General features: G+C 41.4%; 1 protein-coding gene across 2 annotated transcripts in view; it reads left to right on the forward strand.

Moving 5' to 3' along the window:
* Window positions 1-26,877, forward strand: part of pitpnm3 (PITPNM family member 3) — a 186,695-nt gene that overhangs the window by 24,021 nt on the left and 135,797 nt on the right. For both annotated transcript variants that reach the window (XM_015951208.3, XM_015951209.3), the window contains exon 2: window positions 6,340-6,435. In XM_015951208.3, coding sequence (XP_015806694.1) covers window positions 6,340-6,435 — 96 coding nt within the window. The remainder of the gene's footprint in view (window positions 1-6,339; window positions 6,436-26,877) is intronic.

The following is a 26,877-nucleotide window of genomic DNA, read 5'->3' on the forward strand; positions in this document are numbered from 1 at the left end:
GAAACGGTCCTAGGTTTTCAGCAGACCTGGACACAGTGAAGGTTTACAAGAATGATACATAATAAATGCTTATTTAAGAGCTCCTTGAGAGCCTCCTCAATCATCTCCTTGGATAAAAATATTGTTGACAGTAAAAGCTCATAAGTGATGCAGGGTTTCTGGATTCCCTAGAACAGGGCTGTCAAATTCAAATTCACATGGGGCCGAAATGAAAATCTGGGACGAAGTTGAGGGCCAAACTTGATATTTTTTGAAAAAGTGACGGCAAATTTGCACATTTTCTTTATCAACATATATGCAGTTTTGAACCTTTTAATTTGGAAACAAACTTATTTTTGCATTAACACTGAATGTGGAATAACCAAATTACACACGAGCAAGTCAGTTTTAAATAAAAGGCATCAGTGGTATTCATTACTTGTGGTATATTCAGCATTTTTAAAATCTATTCAGGATTTATGTTTTCTTGTTGTTTATTCATTTTTCTTATTTTTTATTCTCCTTTTGTTCTCCTGTAATAAGTGTCATCACTGCTGTGACGTCTAGCTTTCCCACTGAGGAACAATAAAGGGATTTTCTATTCTATTCATCTATCTGCAGCCTTTCCACTTCCTGTTTAATGTAGGTTAAATCTTTTCTCACGGGCCAACAACAAAATAAAAGTATAATTTTATCTTAAATGAAAATGCAATATCTCACCTGTTAACTTTCATGTTTTGGAGCAGAAAAAGAGCATAAAACCAAAAGACCGGGCTTTCTCAGTCCTAGCCCCATCACTTTGGAACCAGTAGCCACCCTCAGTCAGGTTATCCCCATCTCTGCCAGCCTTTAAGAGTCGCCTATAAACCCATCTCCTCCACTTGGCATTCCCTGAATGTGTTTGAGTTAGGCCTTCATTTATGTTGATTTTAATTCCCTGCATTCATTGGTCTCTTTAGCTCTTGTTTTGCCCATTTGTTTTCTATTTTAATGTTTGTACCTTTTTTTCTCATGTTCTGTGTTCAGCGCCTTGGGCTTCCCGACAGGGTCGCGGAAGGTGCTTTATAAATAAAGCTTTGATTGATTGAATGAAAATATTTAAAGCTCAGTTTGCTCCACTGATTTACTGCGACACTCACCTGTTCCAGCCAGAAACCTGCATCATGGGGTTGAGCTGAGGAGACTTGTTTTGTTCATCTTCATCATAATAATGACAGATGACAACAGGTGCTCACAAAGGTTTGTGCTGGTGAACACGGAGAGCGTCTGAGCAGCATGACCACATTGTTGTGTGTCGGGGAGGAAAAATAACAACGACAGCAGCCACAGAGTCATGCTGATTTGAGCATGTCGCCACTTGCTTGGAGTTATATCAGCTCTGTCTGGAAGTTAGTTGGAAAACTTTCTCTTTCAGTCATTAACACATTACTGAGCGGTTAAAATCTCCGTTTCTGGGCTTCAACATCGGCAAATAGCTGAGTAAACTCGGCGCTGAGTGAGAGGAGTGTTTAGTTTGTCCGAGACAGCGGAGCTGCAGACACTGGCAGCAGACGCTGGAAAAAACACAAAGGAGGGGGTGCTTCTGCTCTGCGCTAACGCCACAAAGCATCATGGGAGTTGTAGTTTTTGTGGTAAAATCAGCCAGTGGGTCAGTTTTAATATATTTTTTAAATTTATCTCGCGGGCCACATAAAAATGCCAGATGTGGCCTGCGGGCCTTGTGTCTGACACATGTGCCCTAGAGCAATGTTTCCCAACCCTGGTCCTCAAGGCACACTGTCCTGCATGTTCTTCTTCTTCTTTATGGAAATCCAGCAGCTTAGACGCCTTATAGGCGTATTGCTGCCTTTGCAATGTCACACGCTACAGCTACGTCTACGCCTTCCTGCTATATACTGTGCACTGTGCGCAAGTAGTCCATCAACAGCTTCACACGTTGTTTATCCTGAGCCTTCAACAACGTCCGGAGACTGAACACTTCCACCCCACACTGCCCCAACATCTCAAACAGGACTCGCCGCTCATCCTCGTACCTTCGGCAGCTCAGCAATACATGGGAGACCGTTTCCGGTTCCCCACAAACACATCTCCCATCTGGGTGTTTGCCCATCAGGAACAGGCCACATCCCAGTCCACAATGTCCCAGCCTCAAACGGGTCAGCACGACCTCATCCCTCATCCCTCCTCCCACATCCTATATCTATCCTTCCTTCACCCACCATCCCCTGTAGATCATAAAAGCTCCTACCCTTTTGCTTTGTCAACCAGAGTCCTGCCACAAGCGTCTGACCTTCCGGCAGATCGCCGCACAGTATTCAGGTGACCCCATACCCACATCCAGTCCCACTGTGTCGTTCCTAATGGAACCTTTCGCCGCCTGATCCACCTCGTCATTTCCATCCACTCCCACAAGGACGGGAACCCAAACGATCCCCACAACACTGCCCTGTTTCTGCAGTTCACAGAGCAACTGGTGTATGGAGACTAGCAGATCCGGCCTAGAGCCAGAGCTCATATCTGCCACCGCTCTCAACGCTGCCGCCGAGTCGGTGCACACGACCGCCCTCATTGGCCCATGTTCCCCCACCCACCTTAAGGCGCGCAGTATAGCCACCACTTCTGTCGTGAACACTGAACTGGGGTCACGTAACCGGCTACCAAACACGTGCCACAAGCTAGGAATCACAAATCCCACCGCAGCCCTGCCACTCTCAGGATCCCTAGAGCCATCCGTGTATAATGGCACGAGGACCATCCTGTCTTCAAGTACTCCTCTACCTCCTCCACCTGACCTCTCCCCCCTGCCCTGCCCTAAGAGAGTCATATCCACCTATGGGTCAGGCAACTGCCATGGCGGAACATCCGACCTTACCAAATGTGAATCTACTGGCCAACCCAGGAGATCCAACCTACCCACATGTCCCCTGAGCCTTTCCAAAAAGCCTCCCCGCCCTTTCCTGCCGCCAAACTACCACAGCTCCTCCAGCAAACCCGGTGCCACAGCCGCATCCACCATGCCCCGTACCCTTATCAGGTATCGCAGTCCCAGCTTGACCCAACGATACTCCAGGGGCATCTCTCCCACCTCCACCTGAAGTGCCGGCACAGAGGTCGTACGAAAGGTCCCTCTACATACTCTCATTGCAGTTGCCTGCACCATATCCAGCCTCTGCAAGGTCGAGGGGGCTGCAGAGCCATACACAATGCATCCATAATCCAGGATTGAGCGCACCACACCCCTGTAAACCATCAGCAGGGTGGACCTATCTGCCCCCCAGTCCGTCCCAGCCAAACACCGCATGACATTCAGCACCTTAGTGCACCTGTTCACTAGATTTGTCACATGAACCCTCCATGTCAACCGTTCATCCATCCACATACCTAGATACTTATACGAGGCCACTCTCTCCAGTCTCTGTGATCCCAACCTCAGCTCCTCCTCCGGTCATTTCCTCCTGAGTCTAAATATCATGTACTTTGTTTTAGAATCTGACAGCTTAACACCCCAACACCTCGCCCACCTCTCAACCCGGTCCAGATTGTCCTGCATCTTACGTATCACATGGGGCAGGTTCCGTCCCCTTCCCCAAAAGGCTCCGTCATCAGCTTACAAGAATCTACTCGTTCCGACACTCAACGAGCCAGACATTCCATTAAATAAAATATTAAAAAGAAGCGGACTGATGACACTACCCTGAGGGACCCCATTCTCTACAGTCACCGACCTAGACAGGGTCGATCCCACCCTCACCTGCATTGTCCTGTCACTCAGGAAATCCCCAATCCACCTCAGTATTCTATCCCTCACCCCAGCCCCATGAAGGGCCTTTAACAAACCCTCCCACCACATCATGCCATACGCCTTTTCAATATCCAAGAACACCGCCACCACCACCTCCTTATTGGACAGGGCTTTCCGTACATCCAAGTCCAGACGCGTGACAGTGTCCATCGTCGAGCGCCCTAACCGAAAGCCACTCTGATAAGGCTCAAAGTGCCCGGTTCCTTCTAGGAAATGTACCAACCTAGTGGTCACCATACTCTCCATCACCTTGCATATGACTGACGTCAAGACAATAGGCCTGTAGGACACTGTCCTGCATGTTTTCCATGTGGCCCTTTTAAACACCAGTATTTCCCTGCTGCCACACACCTGACTTAAATGAATGAGTGATTAACAGGAATCCACAGCACTTGATGTCTTCCTGAGGAGGGAATGTAATTCAGGTGTGCTGAAGCAGACATGGAAAACATGCAGGCCAATGTGCCCTGAGGAGAAGTGTTGGGAAACACTGCTCTACAGAACAGTTTCCTGATGGTCAGAACATCTGCAGGATTAAAGTTTGCAAAGACTTTCAGCTTATATTGGTGATTGTTAATGCTCAGAATGTGTTGAGTCACCTTGACATAAAATCTGGTGAGTTGCCAGTTTTCTGTAACTAAGGTCGTTTTAGCAGCAGGGTAGTGCTGGAGGCTCCCGTGAATGCTTGCTGCAACCTGCATGACAAAAATGCTGAATATAATAAGAAGAAATATTAAATGGAACAGAAAATCAGAGTGTTACCGAAATATCTGTATCATCAGATAACTTCCGTGGATGAAAGTGTTAATAAAGCAGTTTCAAGGCTAAGGAGAAAGTGTGAAAATTCTTCTTAATAGCTTCTGAACAATGGAGCATTGCCAGGAGGAAGTCACAGCTTCATGGTGGTTATTGCCGAGGCCTTTTCACTGTGTCAGTTCTCTCTCACAACTCGGAACAACTAAAAATGGAACATCAGTGAATAAGAAAACAGAAGAGATGAAGTTTTAAAATGTGGCTGGAAACTGTTAAAAAATTCAGCGTGGAGGAAATGATGGTACAACAGCAGTGTATGCATGCTCTCCAAAAAAAACACACACCATAGCATTATTTATGAAGAGCTATTTGAACTCTCACGTGTGAAATGGAAATTTAATATTACTGCATTGACTTGTAAAATACCAGAAAATTAAACTTTAGTTGTTATAAATTTATGTGTGTGACTATAAAATATTTTAGAAGAAACTGATTACATAAGTCAACAGTTTTTGAGATAATACTTCACACATACAGCTGAAATGTTTTTAATCAACTCACATTTCTGTTTCTGAATGGGAGAGTTAGCTTAAAATGAAGCTCACTCCTTTCTGCATTTTAGTTTTTCTGTACTTGCTTGCATTTTTGGTCAACCATGTTGTGACTCATCTCACGGAGAAGTACGTAGTAGGGAAAAGTGAATTGTGTTGGACTCTTGGATGCCTGCAGCAAACAACTTCACCTCCTTTCCCCTCCTGTCTTTTCCCTTCCTTTTCAGCCCCCCCATTCTCACACACATTCTGCATTCCCATTCTGTCCCCTCTGCATGGTTATTGGTCAAAGGTACCAAATGAGTGTAGGCTACAGCTCCACAAAGTTACTTTGTATTTATTTCTAGTCCAGTATTCTGTAATGCAGCAGCTATTCAAATAGTCAAGCACTTTGTGCAATTTTGCTGCATTTTTGTCCAGGACTCTAACACGAGAAACTTTATGAACAGAAAAATATCCTCCTGTTAAAATGAGTGACTAATAAAAAGCAGATTACATCAGAACAAGCTTAAATCTCTTTTCTAGTATTTCTTACAGCTTTAGCACTTTGATTGCCCAGCCTGTGCGTGAATCATTGAGCCTCGGCTTCCTGTGACCTCCTGGCCAGTTCTTCGGTTTTCTTTCTTGGCAACAGCAGATCCCTCAAGAGATGTATTATATAATAAAACCTAGCTGGTTTTTTACAGTTAGTCTCTTGCCAGAATCACTTAAATTCTTACTCTTTACCTCATTTTTACAACATATTAAAAAAATACTGTTTGTTCACTCAGTGTCTAATAAATCAGACCATCTGATGAGTTTGGAACAAGATTATGGCTTTTATGTCACCTTGGTCATAATGTTATGAGAAGTAAGTTATGCCATGAAAAGATGAAGATTGAGAAATATTATTTTTTTAAAGTAATGGGACAATTGGCTTCTCTAGGGTGATATTTTTTCCTAAAATAAAAAAAATGCCCTTTTCAACTCTCCCATTGAATCTGATGTGATAAAAATCAGTTCCTGTATCCCCTGTTTAGCCACTTGTCCACTATTCTCCTGAGGAAACATTTAAGAAACCATCTACCTCCACCCGAGGCTCCCACACTCTCTTCTCCCTGTGGATCTTTGCAGCTGTCAACAGGCTGACACAAAGATAGAAAAAACCCACCATAAAGCCTGATCTGAATGTCCCATGGGTTCTGTGATTAATGGCACGACCCTGCCTGTCATCCCTAAACACTAAAGGCTGATTTTTATTTTCTTCTTTCACAGGTTCAGCACGAAAGCACAGTGCCACTCACTGGTGTCTGCAGAATATCGCGCAAGAATCAGTGGAAAGCTCTGACGAAGAGTTCTTTGATGCCAGAGGTTAGAATCATATTTAATCTCTTATTTAAAGGTGTACAACATAAGAACGAAGTAAGGACATTGTGTGGTCACATTTGGTTACTGCAGCCTGTTTTTAGAAACACACTAGTCACTATCTCACTCTCGTTCTGTGAGTTTCATGGCGGCTCAGCGCCAAATGATTTAATGATGAGCGACGACGAGTCATGCTTAGCTGATAAGTAGATAAATACATTTCACTATAATATTGAGTTGCTGATAATTGAAAAATAGCTTGTGTTTTTAATTCACTGCTAGCTCAACGTTAGCCTCTAGTCTTTAAGTGATATTATAGTAAAATAAAAAAATGCCTAGGGGAACAAGAAATAACTTCTGGGTTGCTCCTGTTTGGTGGCTTTGGTTCTTTACATACACTTCTGTGTTTTGCTGGCTGGTGTCAAATTACAAATGCCAGCACTGACTCTGTAACCCTGCAAGTTCACAGATTAGGTGTTTTTATAAGACACACCATGCTGGCAAATCGGCTTAATATTAACGCAATGGTATGTCTATAAACACGCCATGCCGGCATGGCGTTGCGTGAATGTTGCGGCATTCGTTCCGCCTCGCTTGGTAGTAATATTGCTGCAAGAACCCCTCGCCTCTGACGGCAAAACGCGTGTCAGCCCCGCTAATCCCTTTGGAGCGACTGGGAGGCCCCCCTGCAAAATAGGGTGGTCGCGTTAGTCACGTATACTGCGCGCCAGGTCCCGGCCGGAAGGAAAGCCGGACGGACGGACGCGAGACCATGGAGCTTTTGGTTGTGCGAGCGGACGAACAGATTAGTCGCCTTTTTACGGAGACAGTGAGAAACAGCCAGCTGTTCGACAGAGTGGTGAAAACACTGGCTGAGCGGGGCGTCAAGCGGGACAAAAAGCAGGTTGCATCAAAGCTAAAGGTCCTGAAAAATAAATTTCATCAGTCTGACGTGTCTTCCCTCTGAAGCTGAATGCGCAACCCTGTACGTCTTGGTATATCCCATCTTGGTTTGAGAGGTGCCTGATGGCAATTTATTCTAGCTTCAGCTTTGCTACTATTAATGCCAAAATCCTCCCCAGGGAGCCGCGGCAAATCCCGTTTTGCAAACGCTATGGTCCTGTAAAAACAGCTAAAGTAAACAAAGACTACGTCCCTCTTTAGCTTTTTTAAGAGGAGATAAGCTGACAAGCTCCCCAGCCAGCCGAGAAAGAAATTTGTTTTAAAGTAACATTCCTTCCAACACGATTGAGAGATTCGACTATTTTGTGAATATTTCACTATAGAATTTGTGCATATTGTGCCTATAATTTGTAGTTTTTAAATACAGTCAGGTCCATAAATATTGGGACATCGACACAATGCTAACATTTTTGGCTCTATACACCACCACAATGGATATCAAATGAAACGAACAAGATGTGCTTTAACTGCAGACTGTCAGCTTTTATTTGAGGGTATTTACATCCAAGTCATGTGAATGGTGTAGGAATTACAACAGTTTGCATATGTGCCCCCCACTTGTTAAGGGACCAAAAGAAATGGGACAATTTTCTTCTCAGCTGTTCCATGGCCAGGTGTGTGTTATTCCCTCATTATCCCAATTACATTGAGCAGATAAAAGGACCAGAGTTCATTTCAAGTGTGCTATTTGCATTTGGAATCTGTTGCTGTCAACTGTCAAGATGAGAGCCAAAGAGCTGTCACTATCAGTGAAGCAAGCCATCATTAGGCTGAAAAAACAAAAGAAACCTATCAGAGAGATAGCAAAAACATTAGGCGTGGCCAAAACAACAGTTTGGAACATTCTCAAAAAGAAGGAGCACACCGGTGAGCTCAGCAACACCAAAAGACCCGGAAGACCACGGAAAACAACTGTAGTGGATGACCAAAGAATCCTTTCCCTGGTGAAGAAAACGCCCTTCACAACAGTTGGCCAGATCAAGAACACTGTCCAGGAGGTAGGTGCATCTGTGTCAAAGTCAACAATCAAGAGAAGACTCCACCTGTGTGGATACAGAGGGTTCACCACAAGATGTAAACCATTGGTGAGCCCCAAAAACAGGAAGGCCAGATTAGAGTTTGCCAAACAACAACTAAAAAAGCCTTCACCGTTCTGGAACAACATCCTATGGGCAGATGAGACCAAGATCAACTTGTACCAGAGGGATGGGAAGAGAAGAATATGGACATGGAAAGGAACTGCTCATGATCCTAAGCATACCACCTCATCAGTGAAGCATAGTGCTGGAAGTGTCATGGTGTGGGCATGTATGGCTGCCAGTGGAACTGGTTCTCTTGTAATTATTGATGATGTGACTGCTGACAAAAGCAACACGATGGATTCTGAAGTGTTTCGGGCAATATTAAATACTCATATTCAGCCAAATGCCTCAGAACTCATTGGACGGCGCTTCACGGTGCAGATGGACAATGACCCAAAGCATACTGCGAAAGCAACCAACGAGTTTTTGAAGGGAAAAAAGTGGACTGTTTTTGCAATGGTCAAGTCAGTCACATGACCTGAATCCGACTGAGCATGCATTTCACTTGCTGAAGACAAAACTGAAGGGAAAATGCCCCAGGAACAAGCAGGAACTGAGGACTGTTGCAGTAGAGGCCTGGCAGAGCATCACCAGGGATGAAACCCAACGTCTGGTGATGTCTATGTGTTCCAGACTTCAGGCTGTAATTGACTGCAAAGGATTTGCAACCAAGTATTGAAATGATAAGTTTGATTTATGGTTCTTATTCTGTCCCATTACTTTTGGTCCCTTAACAAGTGGGGGGCACATATGCAAACTGTTGTAATTCCTACACCGTTCACCTGATTTGGATGTAAATACCCTCAAATAAAAGCTGGCAGTCTGCAGTTAAAGCACATCTTGTTCGTTTCATTTGTCATCCATTGTGGTGGTGGAGCCAAAAATGTTAGCATTGTATCAATGTCCCAATATTTATGGACCTGACTGTATGAGAAAATAATCTGCACAATTTAAACAAAGAGAAAAATGTAAAGTTCATATTTGGATTTATTTATTAAATAACTGGCAACAAGTTGACTGTAACATGAAGAGCAGTAGACTTTTACTGTGTCTGTATTCAGCAGAACAACTAAAAAAGGACAGATCTGGACATGTCAGAGGAACTGTCAAGTCTACATCCTTATAGTGTTTGAAACAGAAACTGAATGAGTTGGCAGACAGAAACCAAATAAAAAGATGTTTTTTTTTTTTTTGCTTTCTGCGGAAATTGGATGCTTCACATAGTGAGGAGAAAAATACAAAGTAACACTATCTGCTATCTTAGCTGTAACATTTGAGATGACTTGTTTTTACTTTTTCCAAACTGATCTGTTCGTGTGTGAAATAGAAGTGACTCTAATCTGGTGCTTTATGAATTTTTAAGTTCAACTGGCATTTATCTTCTTCACGTGCATGACCACAGTGGCTGCTGACCCTCGACTCGGCTCCAACACTCTTGACTCATGTTTCATGACATTAGAGCAGTTCATTTAGGAAAGAAGCCACAAAGTCTCCGAATCTGAGGCTGCAATACAAAGAAACAAACACAGCTGCTTGACATGTTTATATAACAATGCGTTAATTAAGCATTTCACTCTGCGTTATTTATTCACATTAGCCATGCAGAGAGTGAAGCAAGCAGTCTGATGAATGCTCCAAGTTTCGGATTCAACTAATCTTTAGAGGGAATTGGGCATAATTTATTTATTTCACTTGTTTTTAATAATCAGAATAGAAGATTCTACATGAAATCGGGCTTCAAGAAATAGTTTGATCTCTAATTCTTTAAAAAAACACTCACTGAATCTTTGGAAAAAGTAAAGTTTCAATCTTTGAATTGTATAGGAACAATTACAAACCTTGATTTTAAATGTTTATATGGTTTTAAGTGCACTGACAAAGGTAATAATAGAAATAAACCTTATTTGAATCAAATAGCATAATAAATGAAATAAAAAATAGTTGAAATTTACTCATTTAGATTAAATTATTTTATAATTATTGGCCTTTTAATTAATTACACATTTTTATATGCAAACAAATTTATCATGTTTGAAAAAAATCATCTGATAATTGTTGGCCAATTTTCAGCAACATGTGATCTATAAATTGTTAGCTCTTCTGAAACTCAAAGGTAGGATTACAGGTGCTGGCCAGTAAATTAGAATATCATCAAAAGGTTGAAAATATTTCAGTAATTCCATTCAAAACGTGAAACTTGTACATTATATTCATGCAATGCACACAGACCAATGTATTTCCAATGTTCATTACATTTAAATTTGATATTCATAAGTGACAACTAATGAAAACTCCAAATTTGGTATCTCAAAAAATTAGAATATTCTGAAAAGGCTGAATATAGAAGACACCTGCTGCCACTCTAATCAGCTGATTTACTCAAAACACCTGCAAAGGCCTTTAAAAGGTCCCTCAGTCTTGTTTTGAAGGCACCACAATCATGGGGAAGACTTCTGACTTAACAGCTGTCCAAAAGACAATCATTGACACCTTGCACAAGGAGGGCAAGACACAAAAGGTGATTGCTAAAGAAGCTGGCTGTTCGCAGAGCTCTGTGTCCAAGCACATTAACAGACAGGCGAAGGGACGGAAAAAATGTGGTAGAAAAAAAGTGTACAAGCTCTAGGGATAACCGCACCCTGCAGAGAATTGTGATGACAAACCCATTCAAAAATGTGGGGGAGATCCACAAAGAGTGGACTGCAGCTGGAGTCAGCGCTTCAAGAACCACCACGAGGAGACTCATGAAAGACATGGGATTCAGGTATCGCATTCCGTGTGTCAAGCCACTCTTGAACATGAAACAGCGCAAGAAGCGTCTCGCCTGGGCCAAGGACAAAAAGGACTGGACTGATGCTGAGTGGTCCAAAGTTATGTTTTCTGATGAAAGCAAGTTCTGCATTTCCTTTGGAAATCAAGGACCCAGAGTCTGGAGGAAGAGCGGAGAAGCACAGAATCCACGTTGCATGAGGTCCAGTGTAAAGTTTCCACCGTCAGTGATGGTGTGGGGTGCCATGTCATCTGCCGGTGTTGGCCCACTCTGTTTCCTGAGGTCCAGGGTCAATGCAGCCGTCTACCAGGAAGTTTTAGAGCACTTCATGCTTCCTGCTGCTGACCAACTTTATGGGGATGCAGACTTCACCTTTCAACAGGACTTGGCACCTGCACACAGTGCCAAAACCACCAGCACCTGGTTCAAGGACCATGGTATCCCTGTCCTTGATTGGCCAGCAAACTCGCCTGACCTTAACCCCATAGAAAATCTATGGGGTATTGTGAAGCGGAGGATGCAATACGCTAGACCCAACAATGCAGAGGAGCTGAAGACGACTATCAGAGCAACCTGGGCTCTCATAACACCTGAGCAGTGCCACAGACTGATCGAGTCCATGACACGCCGCATTACTGCAGTTATTGAGGCAAAAGGAGCCCCGACTAAGTATTGAGTGCTATACATGCACATTCTTTTCATGTTCATTCTTTTCAGTTGGCCAACATTAGAGAAACAAACATTTTTTCATTGGCCTTTAGAATATTCTAATTTTCTGAGATACCAGATTTGATGTTTTCATTGGTTGTCACCTATAAATATCAAAATTAAACGTAATAAACATCGGAAATACATTGGTCTGTGTGCATTGCATGAATATAATGTACAAGTTTCACGTTTTGAATGGAATTACTGAAATATTTTCAACCTTTTGATGATATTCTAATTTACTGGCCAGCACCTGTATATCCCCGGGTACCCATGCCAGGATCCTTGTTTGTGGAGGTCAGCTCTGCCTTCAACATGATCCTCCCAGACCTCCGCCAAGACAAACTGTCCCAGATGAACATGTCTGACCCCATCTGCAGGTGGATCGCTGACTTCCTGATGGACAGGAAGCAGCAAATGAGGCTGGGGAAGAATGTCTCGGGCCTGTGGACCATCAGCACCGGTTCTCTCGGGATGGTGTTCTCTCCTCTCTGCTCTTCTTCCTGTACACCAGTGGCTGCACCTCCAACTATGAGTCTGTCAAGCTTATCAAGTTTGCAGACGACACTAAATGATAAATGACCTGGGGCCTCATTTATAAAGCTTGCTTTCACACAAAACGGGCTCGGAAAACGGCGTAAACAACTTTCCACACAAACTTTGGGATTTATGAAAGAAAACTTAGCGGAAAAATATGCGCAATTTTAAGTTGACTAAGGACCTGGCTTACGCACATTTTGGACATGGAGAGCACCTTCAGTGCTGCTGCTGAGAAGGATAAAATTATGAAATCCTGCAGCATTATCACTTGTAGTGCTTCGTTTTCACACAGAACAAGACCACCCACACGCGCTCGTACACACACATGCGAGCACACACACACAGCCTGAAGCGCAGAATACGCAATGCAGAATGTCAGCAGGGGGACAGATTGAGACAGAATGTCATGCGTCTGTGACAGTGTGTGTCCTGTCACTGTGATCCTATTGATCATGCGCCCTGGCTACTTGTACAGGGGAGATCTCTGTTTGGCTGACTAGGTAGTGTGCGTAATTTTCACCCGGGAGTCTGGGAATCGAATCCCAATTGGACCATTTTTTTTATATCCTCCACAGATCTCTCTGAAGAATTCACAACATTGACGGCTTCAGCAACGCTGTGCCACTCCGTGGATTTTCTCTTATTTGTTTTGCAAAGGCACTTCCTTTCATTTCTCCACCTCACCCATAAGTACCTCAATTTCTGCTTCTGTGAAATTGAGCATCCTTGATCTGCCTTGATCTACGGTCGCCGTGTCATTGGCCGAGTGCTGCAACAACCGGCTTATGTATATGCATGAGATCCACAAGGCACTTTGCATTGACTGTTTATGGCAGTAAGTGGGCTTGGTGAGGGCGGGATGTGACTAAAAAGTAGCTGAGAACCTGTCTAGATAGTTTCTGAGTTATGAAGCAGAGATTTTGTGCATACTCCATGTTTGATAGATCACAAACCTACTTGGCGTAAGTACATTTTTTTGCTGAGCTTAAGTACGGTTTTAGTGACGATTCTACGCAATGTTTGATACATGAGACCCTGCACTTGTATAGCACCTTTCAGAGTTGGAGGACTCAGAAGCGCTTTACACTACATTGTATCATTCATCCATTCACACACACACATCCACACACTGATGGTGATGAGCTACGATAGCCACAGATGCCATGAGGTGTACCACTATTGGACTATTGGACTTATCTCGGATGGGGATGAGTATGCCTACAGAATGGAGGTTGAACGGCTGGTGTCGTGGAGCAGCTACCACAACCTGGTGCTAAACCCCAAGTAGACAGGGGAGGTTGTTGTGGACTTTAGGAAGCACACAGCCCTACTCCCCCCCATAACCCAGTCTGATACTTCATCAAGATGGTGTCGCTTCCTGGGCACCACCATCACCCAGGACCTTAAATGGGAGTCCACCATCACCCCTGACATTAAAAAGGCCCAGCAGAGGATTTACTTCTTGAGGCAGCTGAAGAAATTCAACCTGCCAGCACAGTCGATGAGACAGTTCTACAACGCAATCATCAAATCCATCCTCACCTCTTCAATCACCGTGTGGGATGCTGGAGCCACCATCAGGGACATGAGGAAGCTGCAGCTTGTTGTGCATGCTGCTAAGAAGGTCACTGGCTGCAAACTCTTCTCCATACAGGACCTGTACACCTCCAGGACATTGAGGCGTGCAGGTCAGATCACAGCTGACCCATTTCAGTCTGGACTCAGTCTTTTTGACTCGCTCCTATCTGGCAGGAGGCTCAGATCCATTTGGACCAGAACATCTCAGCACAAAAACAGTTTCTTCCCCTCTTCGGTCGGACTCATGAATGTCAATCGTAGGACTGCCCACTCCAGCTGCTTTGTTATGGTCACCTGACTCTGAGTTGTGTTTGCACCTGAACTGACCTGCTCTGACTAGTACCTACACTGACTTGTATATAGTAGCTGCTTCTCTAATTATTGCCTCCATATATTATTAATATGTCATTATTTAATTCTTAATTCAAATTTTTGCTTATCATTTATTTTTTCTTGCACCAAGTTCTGCAGCAATTTGCTAATGTTGTGATTCTAGCACATATAGCAATAAAAACCTTCTGATTCATGCGTTTTTCAACACATCTGCAGTGGTCTCTATAAATGAATCCCTTTTGAGTTGGTCTCTGAGGGACAACGCTTTTGTGCTCCCGTTTCAGGAGCTAGAAGCTAGCCATAGCAGAGGTGAGCTTCAGACAGCAGGATCTGAAATAATTTCAAGATATTCTCACCTCTGATTGGCTAAAAGCAACGCAACTCTACCACTGACTTGCAACGTGAATGTTTTATCTCCACAAAAAGTCTGGAGGAATTCTGTCATGTGTGCAGTTGCTAATGCTAACCGTTAGCTTCTGCTAACAGAGATGTGCTCTGCTCTCTCCTAGTTGCTAAATCAACACAACCTTCTGCGTTGGCGAGCCAAAGTGGTTGAGATTTTGTCCAGACTGACACAGCCAGCTAAGCGCTAATTCACAATAACGATGTAGAATTTTCTTCCCGCATCATAACTTTTGAGTCAATTAAAGGAAAATGTGTATCAATCATTATTCTGTGAAATAAATCAGAACTGATCAAATCTGGTATGAGTGCTGTGCAAATATTGGAAATTTGTGTGAACCCTTGGTTCTAATGATGCATCTTCAATACTATAATTTAATTACAAAACTAATAATCAACAACTAAGCCGTCTGACATCAGAAGAGCCAGATCATCTCAGTCTGTTTCCTGCAGAAGATACAACTTCACTGAGATGTGAGACCGACCAGAAATAGACATACTTGAGAACATATCTAACCATTTTCCTTTTTTTATATATACAATCCCAGAGAGAGTTCATTAGAGAATAAGGAGAATACTTACCCATCCAATTATCCTCTCCAAGTTCGTATCCCCAAGAGTCTGATGATAGAGATACTTATCTGCTGTGTTTTAGATTTAAAACGTGTTATTTTACATTTATCCAGTCAATGTCCTGCAGTGTGGGTAAAGTGTTTTGAGTCAAATGTTTTTTTTAAAAGAAAAATTTAGAGAAAATGTTTTATTGAAACGGAGTTATACTTACTTGTTGGAAACACATCTTTTTTTTCATTGCCTTTCATTCTGTTATATTTTACTTCTTTTTGCATTAGTTTGTTTTTCACTCACACCACCTCAAACTGTCATTCTCTCCCTTTTCGACTTTGATTTTACTTTATTCTCATCACTTTCTTATTCTATTTCTCAACAAAAAAACTGCTTGTTCACAAAGAGGAATAATTGACAGCATTTTTTCATCACTGAACTATAAACTAAAGAGTGTCCAAATACGTTTTAATAATCCGGCCAAAGATTTCATCTGAGGAGAAATGCTGAATGAAGACAGTCACCTTCATTGGCATAATGTCTGCAGCGCAGCCTTGCAGTTGGACAGGAAATGTGTGTAAAAAGTGGTGAGGTTTTCCAGGCACGTCCAACCGGGAGGAGACCTAAAGGAAGACCCAAGACACGCTGGAAGAACTGTCTCAGCTGGCCAGGGAACGCCTTGGAATCCCCCAGAGAAGCTGCTCCAAGTGGCTGGGGAGAGAGAAGTCTGAGCCTTTACAGTCTTTCATTCATTCAAAGGCCTTTGAATTGTGAATGGTAAATCACTGAGTGACATAAAGATGAGTTAGTCAATAATTAAGAGAAATAGATGTTAATTCTTTCAACTTTTACATGATTGTAAATCTGACTTTACATGGTTTACACAGAGTCAGATTAAGTTAGCAGCAAAAAGGAGCTCAAGTGATTGCTCCTTGCACTACTCGATGCATATTTGAATGTTATTGTAACAAATGATCAGATTTTATAAATAGGCCCCTTTCACACAGGATTAAGATCCCACTATTAAAATATGACTGGATTTCAGTCTAACTGGGAAGCAGGGCACTGCGAGTAGCTGACCATGTATCTACTGGGGGTTTCCCAACTATTTTCTGCATCTTTGAGATCCTCGCCTGCATCCTTGCCATGTCAACAGTAGGTTCCCATGACAACCCTGCCATATTCTCCCATGACCGGGCTCGATGACACTCAGACCAGGTCAGGATGCAGCTATGAGTGAGAGCAGTGGTTCCCAGCCTTATCTGCATTGTGAGTCAGTGAAATGAAAATACGTTTTCCATAGACTATATGGGGATGGGCAGAATTATGTGCATGTGATGAAGTTTTATTACTACATTGTTATATATATATATATATATATATATATATATATATATATATATATATATATATATATATATATATATGTATGTATATATATATATATATATATATATATATATATATATATATATATATATATGTGTGTGTGTGTGTGTGTGTGTGAATGACTCTATGTATATATACAGATATTTTGTATTATACATAAATAAATAATAATGAAGTTAGTGATATTTAAATAGTTTTCGCAGCTACAATCTTGATTTTGATCTTAATTCATGAGATTTAGAGTTGAGTCTATAATCTGAAATATTCCACATTCATCTCTCTTGAGGTACAAAAATATGGAGACCAGCTGTGTCACATCTCACTGTGATTTCTCTCAATGACAATAATGTTGTTGCATGCCAAGATTTTTAAGGCATTAGGTTGTGAAAGCTTGGTAAAATTCCTTTAAATTGCAAAGTGGCATTTCCATTTTAATCTGCAGGGAAGAAGTTCGAGGAAGAGCAAAAAGTTCTTAAAATAAAAGAGTGAATGAAGTGTTTGACAACATTGTTTCTGTTGAGGGAATGTGAGCTTTTGTCTGAGTTGAGAGGGAGACTGGAGCTTTATCTTTCAGCAGAGCCAACAGAAGAAGCTATTTCAAAAATAATCATGTGCTCAATATGAAGAATGCCTCCCTTAATGAGGAATCCAGAGCAAGGTCATGAAAGGTTGATGAAATTTTGGCTCAGTGTTTGTGCATTTTAGCAACAACCCTATGCTCTTAGCTCTGGTTTTGACAGCATGGTGTTTAATTAAATTATTTAACATATTTTCAAACACACAACAAACAAATCATAGAGTTAAACAGGTTATTTAAAGTCTTCACTCCTCATAGAAAATACCAGTCCCCCCCAAAATTGTCTCAAATAATTTTTGACTAAAAGTAATTAGGAAATGTGGCTGCATGGTGGTGCAGTTTGCAGCCCTGTCACCTTGCAGCATTAAAGGTGCTGGTTTGAAACCCAGCTTTGTTTTTTTGTGTGAAGACTTTGCATGTTCTGCCTATGCTGGCATGAGGCACTCTGTTTTTTTTCCCACAGACCCAAAATATGCGTATCGGTCTCTACAAGGAGACTCAAAGGCCATGCACCCATGTAGCCAGGTTTTTGTGAGGTCAAATATCCTCCACCGCCCATCTAGGAAAACAATTTGGGTCCACGCCATCTCATTAGCAGCAAAAAAGCCAGTGCCATGTGAAGCACATTCATAGGCATGTCAAGCCTGTAGAAGGCAGTGGTTCCCTGGATTGTTGCTATATCTACTGAAAAACATTCCTTGGATGGGGTATGTGGACGGTGGGTGATAATTGTCCATAAAATTGTCCTTTGCTCATGGTTTTCTACATAGAGCAAGTGAGTGTAAACACAGAATACACATGTCACATTGGACCGTTTTTGTCATGGGCAGTGACGTTCAAAACCTAAAATCTGGTTATTTTTGTCCAGAAACAAAAGCTGACAATGGAGAATTTGAAAATCTCCACTTTTGTCAATGTTGTGCCATATGTCTTCACTTTTGTGTGGATGACAGGCCAGACTTCAGAAAAATCTTTTTGATTCATGGACTACGTGCACAGAGAGCCCAAAACTGGTCCTGGAGGGTCACTATCCAACATGTTTTAATTGCTTCAACACACCTGATTTTAATCAACAGGTGATTACCAGGCTTATTACAAAGAGAGATCATATCTGTCCTGTCTTAGATCCCCTACATTGGCTGCCTATTAAATTCAAATAGATTTTAAGATCCTTCCACAAAGCTCTTAATAATCAAGCTCCATTGTACATCAGTGATCTGATTGTTCCATATGTTCCTAACCGAGCACTTTGGTCTCAGACTGCAGGTTTACTGGTGGTTCCCAGAATATCTAAAAATAGGATGGGAGGCAGATCTTTTAGCTATCAGGCTCCTCTCCTGCGGAACCAACTCCCAGCTTTAGTCCGTGAGGCAGACACCTTGTCTACTTTTAAGACTAGGCTTAAAGCATTTTTATTTGATAGGGCCTATGGTTAAAATATGATGTTAGCCCAAATCTGGACAAGTGGGGGAGTAGAGGGAGGTGGAGTGTACAGTCGGTAAAGACAGCTCTCCCTTGCCCTGCCTCCAACATGCCTCCATCTAAAAGGCTAGGTTATCCGGAGTTATCACTGTAGTTATGCTGCTATAGGCTGCTGGAGGACATACTGACCACTTTCCACCCTTGACTACTTTCTTCTACAATTTGCTCTTTAACAGTATTATTTCCTGCTATTTCAGCTGTTAACTTTATTTTTTCTCTAAGTGTTTTTCTCCCCAGAAGAAGCTACAATGATGTTCTGCTGAGCTGTGGTGGCCTCATGGAGGGGGCCATCGGCTTGAACACTGTTGCTAAACACTTAAACATTCTCTCTCTCCTGATAATAATATTTTACTTTCTTTGACATTGAATGTGCAACTACTAGTTTACCCGTTTAATTATAAATTCAGTAGGATAAATACAATAAAGTTTATCTCTCACCAAATAGAATATTTACTAAGAAATCACAATGTAACCATAGAAACATTACTTGGTATATATGTTGTGTGTGTGCATGTGTTTGTGTGTGTGGGTTGGTGTTGGTGTTGGTGTGTGTCTGCGCTGTATTCTCGATCCCCAGTGAGTCGTGGTGGATGGCTGCTTATACTGAGCCAGGATCCTCTGGAGGTTTCTTCCTGTTAAAAGGGAGTTTTCCTCTCCACTGTCGCTAAATGCTTGCTTAGTGTGAGAATTGCTTTAAAGCGACTTGATGCAATTTGCTGGGTTCCTTATATAGTAAACTTTTTTCTGATTGGCTTAATGAACTGACCTGTATTTGAATGTTTATTATGTGAAGTGCCTTGAGACGACTCTTCTCGTGATTTGGCGCTTTATAAACAAACTTGAATTGAATTGAATTGAATTGAAAACTGATGAGTGAATGAGTGATTTAGTAGTCACAGAAAAGCGAAGGGAGTGAAACGGAAATGGAGAAAAGAATGAAACCATGACTGAGTGGTGCATTTTTCACATTGTAGGTCCGCTATTGTAAGTCAACCATGCAGTGTAACCCAATAAACCTACCAGTAAAGATGAAAAGAAATGAATTCTGTCGGGATTTTACACTTTTTTGCAAAGCAGATGAGTCCAGATTGCTGGTATTAAAACTTTTATTTCAACAAATATTATTATTTTGCTGATCTCCTCGCTCTTCAAAAAATTTTCTTTTAACAGATTGTCTGGAGAATTGAATAGTTGGGTTAGAGCCAATTAGAACACATTTTGGGAATTTATAAAGTGGATTTTGAAGCTATTTAGGTTTTTTATTGGAGACGCATCAACATGACTGACCTGAATGCATCACCGTGCAAAACAAATGACCGGAGTTTTGACTCTGATCCAAAGGAAGATTTTTGCTTTCTTTTGAAAAAGAACAAAATGGCTGATGAAATCAGACATCCCTTATCAAACATTATTGTTTATAAGGTACTTCAGTTCAAGTACAAACTTCCTGTTCATTTGACATCTTAAAGTTAAGCTTCACTGAGAAACAAATTTTAAGTATCATTTATGATTAATCAGTCACTCCGAGTTTAACATGCAGGCTGAGCATCAAGTTTCCTACACCTATCTCCTGCATTAGCTTCTGATAGAAAATAGACAGTGAAACTGTAGGATTTGAAAAGTCTGACAGATTGACGTCACACTGTCACTTAACATTCATGACCATCTTGACTCACAACTGTCATGGTCTGCGTCTGCCCCTTTCTTCATGTGCCTCCTGGTGTCCTCCATCCCTCTCTAGATTCCCTTTTGTGTCTCTTAGCGCCCTCATGTGTCCTTTGTCTGCGTTTCGGTTAGGTGTCTTATGTTGTAGGCTTTAAAGTCAGGTGTACGTGTTTGTGTGAGTCCTTCCCTCAGTTTTAGGTTTAGTTTTGGGTTTGAGGTTATCTGCCCTCCATTGTTTCTGTTTCCCCCATTTAGATAATTGGTGTCACTTGCCTTCCCTCCAGCCCTCACTCCACACACCTGCTTCCTGTTTCCTTAATTGTTCTCCCTGTGTATTTAAGCCCTGTCTTGTCTCTGTTTGGTGTCGGTCCATTGTTGTTTGTGTCAGCATTGCTTGTGTTCTGTGTGAGCTTTTGTCCTCGCTTCTAGGTTTGTGCTCTGTGTGAGCTTTTGTCCTCGCTTCTAGGTTTGTGCTCTGTGTGAGCTTTTGTCCTCGCTTCTAGGTTTGTGCTCTGTGTGAGCTTTTGTCCTCACTTCTAGGTTTGTGCTCTGTGTGAGCTTTTGTCCTCGCTTCTAGGTCTGTGCTCTGTGTGAGCTTTTGTTCTCCTGATACTCAGGACTCTGGTTTTTGGCTTCCTGCCTTTTTGGATTATTTTGTGCTCTCCTAAATAAAAGGATTTTTATTTTTAAAATACTCCTGCCTCGTGTCATCTGGGATATCTGCATCTTGGGTCCTAACAACCTCCTCCTTGCTCTCAATGTGACTGTTGTTGGTTTAGCGTTCAGGAAACAGCAGAGAACGTTTTGACTTGTGGAAGCGAACTGTTAACATTAACAACTCCACCACACAGCAGAACTCCTCCGGGCTTGTGTTATTTGTGGAGATAAAACATCAATCTTGCAGAGCAAACAGAGTCAGTGGTAGAATCGCATTGCTGTTATTAGAAGCGAGATGTCCAAATATCAGGAAATAAGACTGTTCCTGCTCCGGTATTATTTCTACATCCTCAAACAGGTGCACCAGAGCTTTTTTTCCTCCAGTGAACTACTTACAATTCTTTCATTCCTTACTAGAGACCACTGCAAATGTTTTATGATCACAAACACAAAACAGTTAAATGAAAAAAAATCCCTATTTAGGTCAAAGCAACCAAGAGGCTAAATATTTTACTATAGATGTGTTTATCTTCTCCTCAGCGCTGTGACCTCAAACCATCCGGTCACTTCCTAAAGAGAAAAGCAGCCACTAAGTGAAAACTGGGTCACTTTCAAAGAATCAATTACATGATTTATTGTTTATGTCTTATCTTATATAAAATACAGATGCTTAGTTTTATTAACACATAAAAAAATAATAATCTGAGAACAAGGACAAAAAAAGTATGTTTTTGTTCTAGAAACTCTTTGCTTAGTGGTCACTTTTTAGGATTAAATGGTAGAATTAGAAGTCACCTTTTAACTGAGAGGAAGGTCTGTTATGTGTGTTGTTTCTCACGAGAACAGACACTGAGGTTAATTTTCCATCAGCGGATGTTTGTTTTGGTGTGGAGACAGCACAGCTGTTTGCTGGATGGTTAGACGCTGTCATCTCTGCAGATCAGCTCCTGTGACGTGCACAGCTGCTACTAGAACAGCACAGAGTTAAACCTAAAAAGCCATTTAAAATACACATACATACACATTAAACACAGATAAAAGCTGTCATAAAATAGAAACACCTAAAACAACACAAATGTATAAAACAGCCAATAAAAGAGAAGTAAATAAAAAACAGAAGTCAGTAAAACAGAAGAGCCACATCTTTCACCATCATCAAATCTAAGTTTTCAACCCACTAAAGTAAAGTCTTACCCTGTAAAAATCCCCTCATACTTCATGAGGGGTTGAGGAACAACTGAACCAAGAAATATTTTATTAAACTAGGAGATAAAGTGCTGTAAAAATAGCTTTTTTTGCAATAGTTTCATGTAAGCAAACCAAAGGGTGCTCACAGTTTTGTCTGAGCCGAGGTTGTGAGGTTGCCAAGATTATGTTTGTAAAAATTACAGTTTAACATCCTAACAACACACCCAATAGTATAATAAAAAAACCTGTATAAGAGTTATAGTTTTTATTTAATGACTTTTAATGTGTGTATGTAGGTAGGAGTTAGAATTGGGGGGTTCTTACTTGTCTTGGACACAGATAAGGAGGTCCTTTGGACAAAAGGTTGGGAACCAGCAGATGGAGGAAGATGTAATAGTCTGAATAACTTCTGTAATAATACAGAAAAGATGAAGGAGCCGGCTGTGGATTTCAGGAGAGCATGCCATTGTTGAGGCATCCATTAGCAGCAACGAAAAAGGTCCAAAGCAGTATGTTGGAGTCTAGATTTCCAGAGACTTGACATAGTCCATTAATGCCACCATCACCACCATCGCTGTGAGAAAGCTCACTAATGCCTACATTTCCTCTTTTATATACTATTCTAATATTTATGGCATTTCTAGAAAAAGGTACTATGTTGATTTGGATGCTGCAGCTTCTGAGACCAATTTTATTGACGTGTGAAAACCAGAAAATTAAAATAATTGAACGGTAAAATCTACATTTGTTTCTGTCATGCCACCGCTCCAGCCAGGCCCGGTTTCCCCAGCAACCACAACCAGCTCATCATCTACCTGATTCAAACCACCTGTCTCACATTAACTCATCAGCTCCACCTGCAACCACCTCTATATAACATCAGGAAAAACACCAAGTCAGTGCCAGATTTTTGAAAGCATTTGTTAGTAGATTATCCAGCATTCTAAAACCCTGCCTAAACCTCAAGTTCCTGACCTTGCTTCTGAACCTCGACCTTGCCACCTGCCTGCTCCCTGACTGGATTGTCTCAGTTTCTGATCTTCTAGACTCCTGAATTGGATCTGTTACATGGACTCTGCCTCTGGATTTCCCCTCCTGACCAAGCCTTCTGCTACTGCCCTTCCTACAGACTGGTAACACTCCCCTGTGTGTTCTCAAAAACTTTAAAGCGTCTTACTGTGTCTGGTGCTTTCACGGTGCCTCCAGCCCTGGTTGTTACAGTTTCCTCAGATTTGGGAATCATGATGTGAAAATGCACGCACGCACGCCAAACCAAACATCACAGGCAGTGATGACAGTAAAGCGACCGCTGAGAGACTCTCAGGCTCACTTTCATGGAACAAAAAGATCAAAATTAAGATATCGAGTGGTTTCCTGACTGGTCCACCTCACTAGTCACCTGTTGGGCATAAAGCATTTATTCTCCACCTGTGACAGTTTAATCTCTGCTTTATCTACCAAGGACTTTATCAAGAGTCAGGAACTGACAAATGAAAGGAAAACAAAAGTTCGTAAGAGAACGGTTCATTTTAGACATGAATCTTTTAGTGCTTCGTTCACTTAAACATTTACTTTTTAGTCATTCAAAGCCAAAGTTCTGCTAAAGACTTTTTAACCTCTTACTGAGAAGAGCTTAATGTCCTTCTCCAATTTTCAAATAATGAATTCAATTGTGTGTCGCACTGGTCAAGATAGTACACCAAAAAAAATGTAAAATAAAAACCTCTTCAAAATACATAAAAACAAAATAAAACAACTTAAAAGCTCAGTTTCACATTTAAAAATCCTGTTTGAAAACAGTTACTTCTCCTCTGGACATAAATGTTTTTACTGTACATTTCAAATCATTTAGATGTTGGATCTTCACCAGCCAACAAAATCTCACAGGGATAATTATTATTGCCACAGAATCTTTGTTTTCCTCTTATGCTTTTAAAATGATGCGTGCATTAATTGCTTTGAAGGTTTGCTCGCAATGAAGTCTAAATGTGCCTCGGAGCAGCTGAAGTGAATGCCAAGTCAATCACTGCATGGTTTATTGATTTGCTGTTGACAAATTTGCTGCGTGTTAATCCAGATTTATTGTTTGATGACATGAATTTAAATAATCAGGCAAACTGACAGATTCAGTGTGAAAGGAAATTCATTATGACGGCTGCACATCAGACTCATTTAAGCTAAAGTGTTGCTGAAGGTAAAAGCTTGCAGGCTGAAGCCTGTCTGCTCCTTTATGTAGCTCTGAACCGCTTTGCACTAATTACTGAATGAAGCTAACATGTCCTTAAGGTTTATTATAGAACGTTACAAATATTAAAATGTGTTTAGATTTAAAGGAAGCAGGTGAGAAGACCGGTCGCTCTAATGTCCGTTGAATATAAAAAAGATTTTTGCATTTTCGGGTAAAAGCTGGAAAAAGAGAAACAACAAAATGGTATCTCCCCAGATAAAGTGTGTATTAACTTCTACTTAGGAGAGTGTGCATGGAGTTTAAATGATTTATCATAACTAGTTAATTTTAAGCAGCCAAAATACAGATTTGCACTCAAGTGACTAAGGCAGAACAAACAAAACTGATACATAAAAAAACTGTGAAGAAACAACAATAAATGCAAAAAGGACTCTTTACAGGGTTAATGAAAAGCTACCCGGCCCCTATCGCCCCCTGTGATCAGAATATTCTACTTGCAACTTCAAACTGGCGGGCCGCTCTGTTGGGACTTAGAAAAATGTAGCTGACATATCTGGCTCTGCAGTCCACCTCCAGCTCATTTCCTGGATGTTTTAGATCAGGGGTGTCAAACTCAAACTCACACGGGGCCGAAATGAAACTCTGGGACGGAGTCGAGGGCCAAACTTAATATTTTTGAAAAAGTGACGGCAAATTTGCACATTTTCTTTATCAACATATATGCAATTTTGAACCTTTAAATTTGGAAACAAACTTATTTCTGCATTAACACTGAATGTGGAATAACCAAATTACACACGAGCAAGTCAGTTTTAAATAAAAGGCATCAGTGGTATTCATTACATGTGGTATAATCAGCATTTTTAAAATCTATTCAGGATTTATTTTTTCTTGTTTATTCATTTTTCTTATTTTTTATTCTCCTTTTTTTCTCCTGTAATAAGTGTCATCGCTGCTGTGACATCTAGCTTTCCCCACTGAGGAACAATAAAGGGATTTTCTATTCTATTCATCTGTCTGCAGCCTTTCCACTTCCTGTTTACTGTAGGTTAAATCTTTTCTCATGGGCCAGCAACAAAATAAAAATATCATTTTATCTTAAATGAAAATGCAATATCTCACCTGTTAACTTTCATGTTTTGGAGCAGAAAAAGAGCATAAAACCAGCATATTTAAAGCTCAGTTTGCTCCACTGGTTTACTGTGATGCTCACCTGTTCCAGCCAGATACCTGCATCATGGGGTTGATCTGAGCTGAGGAGGAGACTCCTGTTGTTTTGTTCATCTTCATCATAATAATGACAACATTAGATGACAACAGGTGCTCACATAGGTTTGTGCTGATGAACATGTCTGAGCAGCTTGACCACATTGTTGTGTGTCGGGGAGGAAACACGTCAGCAACCACAGAGCCGTGCTGGTTTGAGCGTGTCGCTGTTCGCTGGAGTTATATCAGCTCTGTCTGGACGTTAGTTGGAAAACTTTCTCTTTCAGTCGTGAACACATTACTGAGCGGCTCCGTTTCTGGGCTTCGTCAGAAAACAGCTGAGTAAACTCGGCGCTGAGTGAGAGGAGTGTTTAGTTTGTCCGAGACAGCGGAGCTGCAGACACCGGTAGCAGACGCTGGAAAAAACACAAAGGAGGGGGAGCGTCGGCTCCGTGCTAACGCCGCAAAGCATCATGGGAGTTGAAGTCTTTGCGGTAAAATCGGCCAGCGGGCCAGTTTTAATATATTTTTGATATTTATCTCACGGGTCACATAAAAATGCTCCGCGGGCCGCATCGGGCCTTGACTCTGACATGTGTGTTTTAGATCATGAGCACATCTGATTTGTTTAATTCAGTGATAAATCACTTCTGTAGACACTATAGATCAGGGGTGTCAAACTCAAACTCACAAGGGGCCGAAATGAAACTCTGGGACGGAGTCGAGGGCCAAACTTAATATTTTTTGAAAAAGTGACGGCAAATTTGCACATTTTCTTTATCAACATGTATGCAATTTTGAACCTTTAAATTTGGAAACAAACATATTTCTGCATTAACACTGAATGTGGAATAACCAAATTACACACGAGCAAGTCAGTTACAAATAAAACACATCAGTGGTATTCATTACTTGTGGTATAATCAGCATTTTTAAAATCTATTCAGGATTTATGTTTTCTTGTTTATTCATTTTTCTTATTTTTTATTCTCTTTTTTTCTCCTGTAATACGTGTCATCGCTGCTGACGTCTAGCTTTCCCCACTGAGGAACAATAAAGGGATTTTCTATTCTATTCATCTGTCTGCAGCCTTTCCACTTCCTGTTTACTGTAGGTTAAATCTTTTCTCATGTGCCAACAACAAAATAAAAATATC

The sequence above is a fragment of the Nothobranchius furzeri genome, chromosome 13 (genome assembly GCF_043380555.1).
Source record: "Nothobranchius furzeri strain GRZ-AD chromosome 13, NfurGRZ-RIMD1, whole genome shotgun sequence".
Taxonomy (NCBI): Eukaryota; Metazoa; Chordata; class Actinopteri; order Cyprinodontiformes; family Nothobranchiidae; genus Nothobranchius; species Nothobranchius furzeri.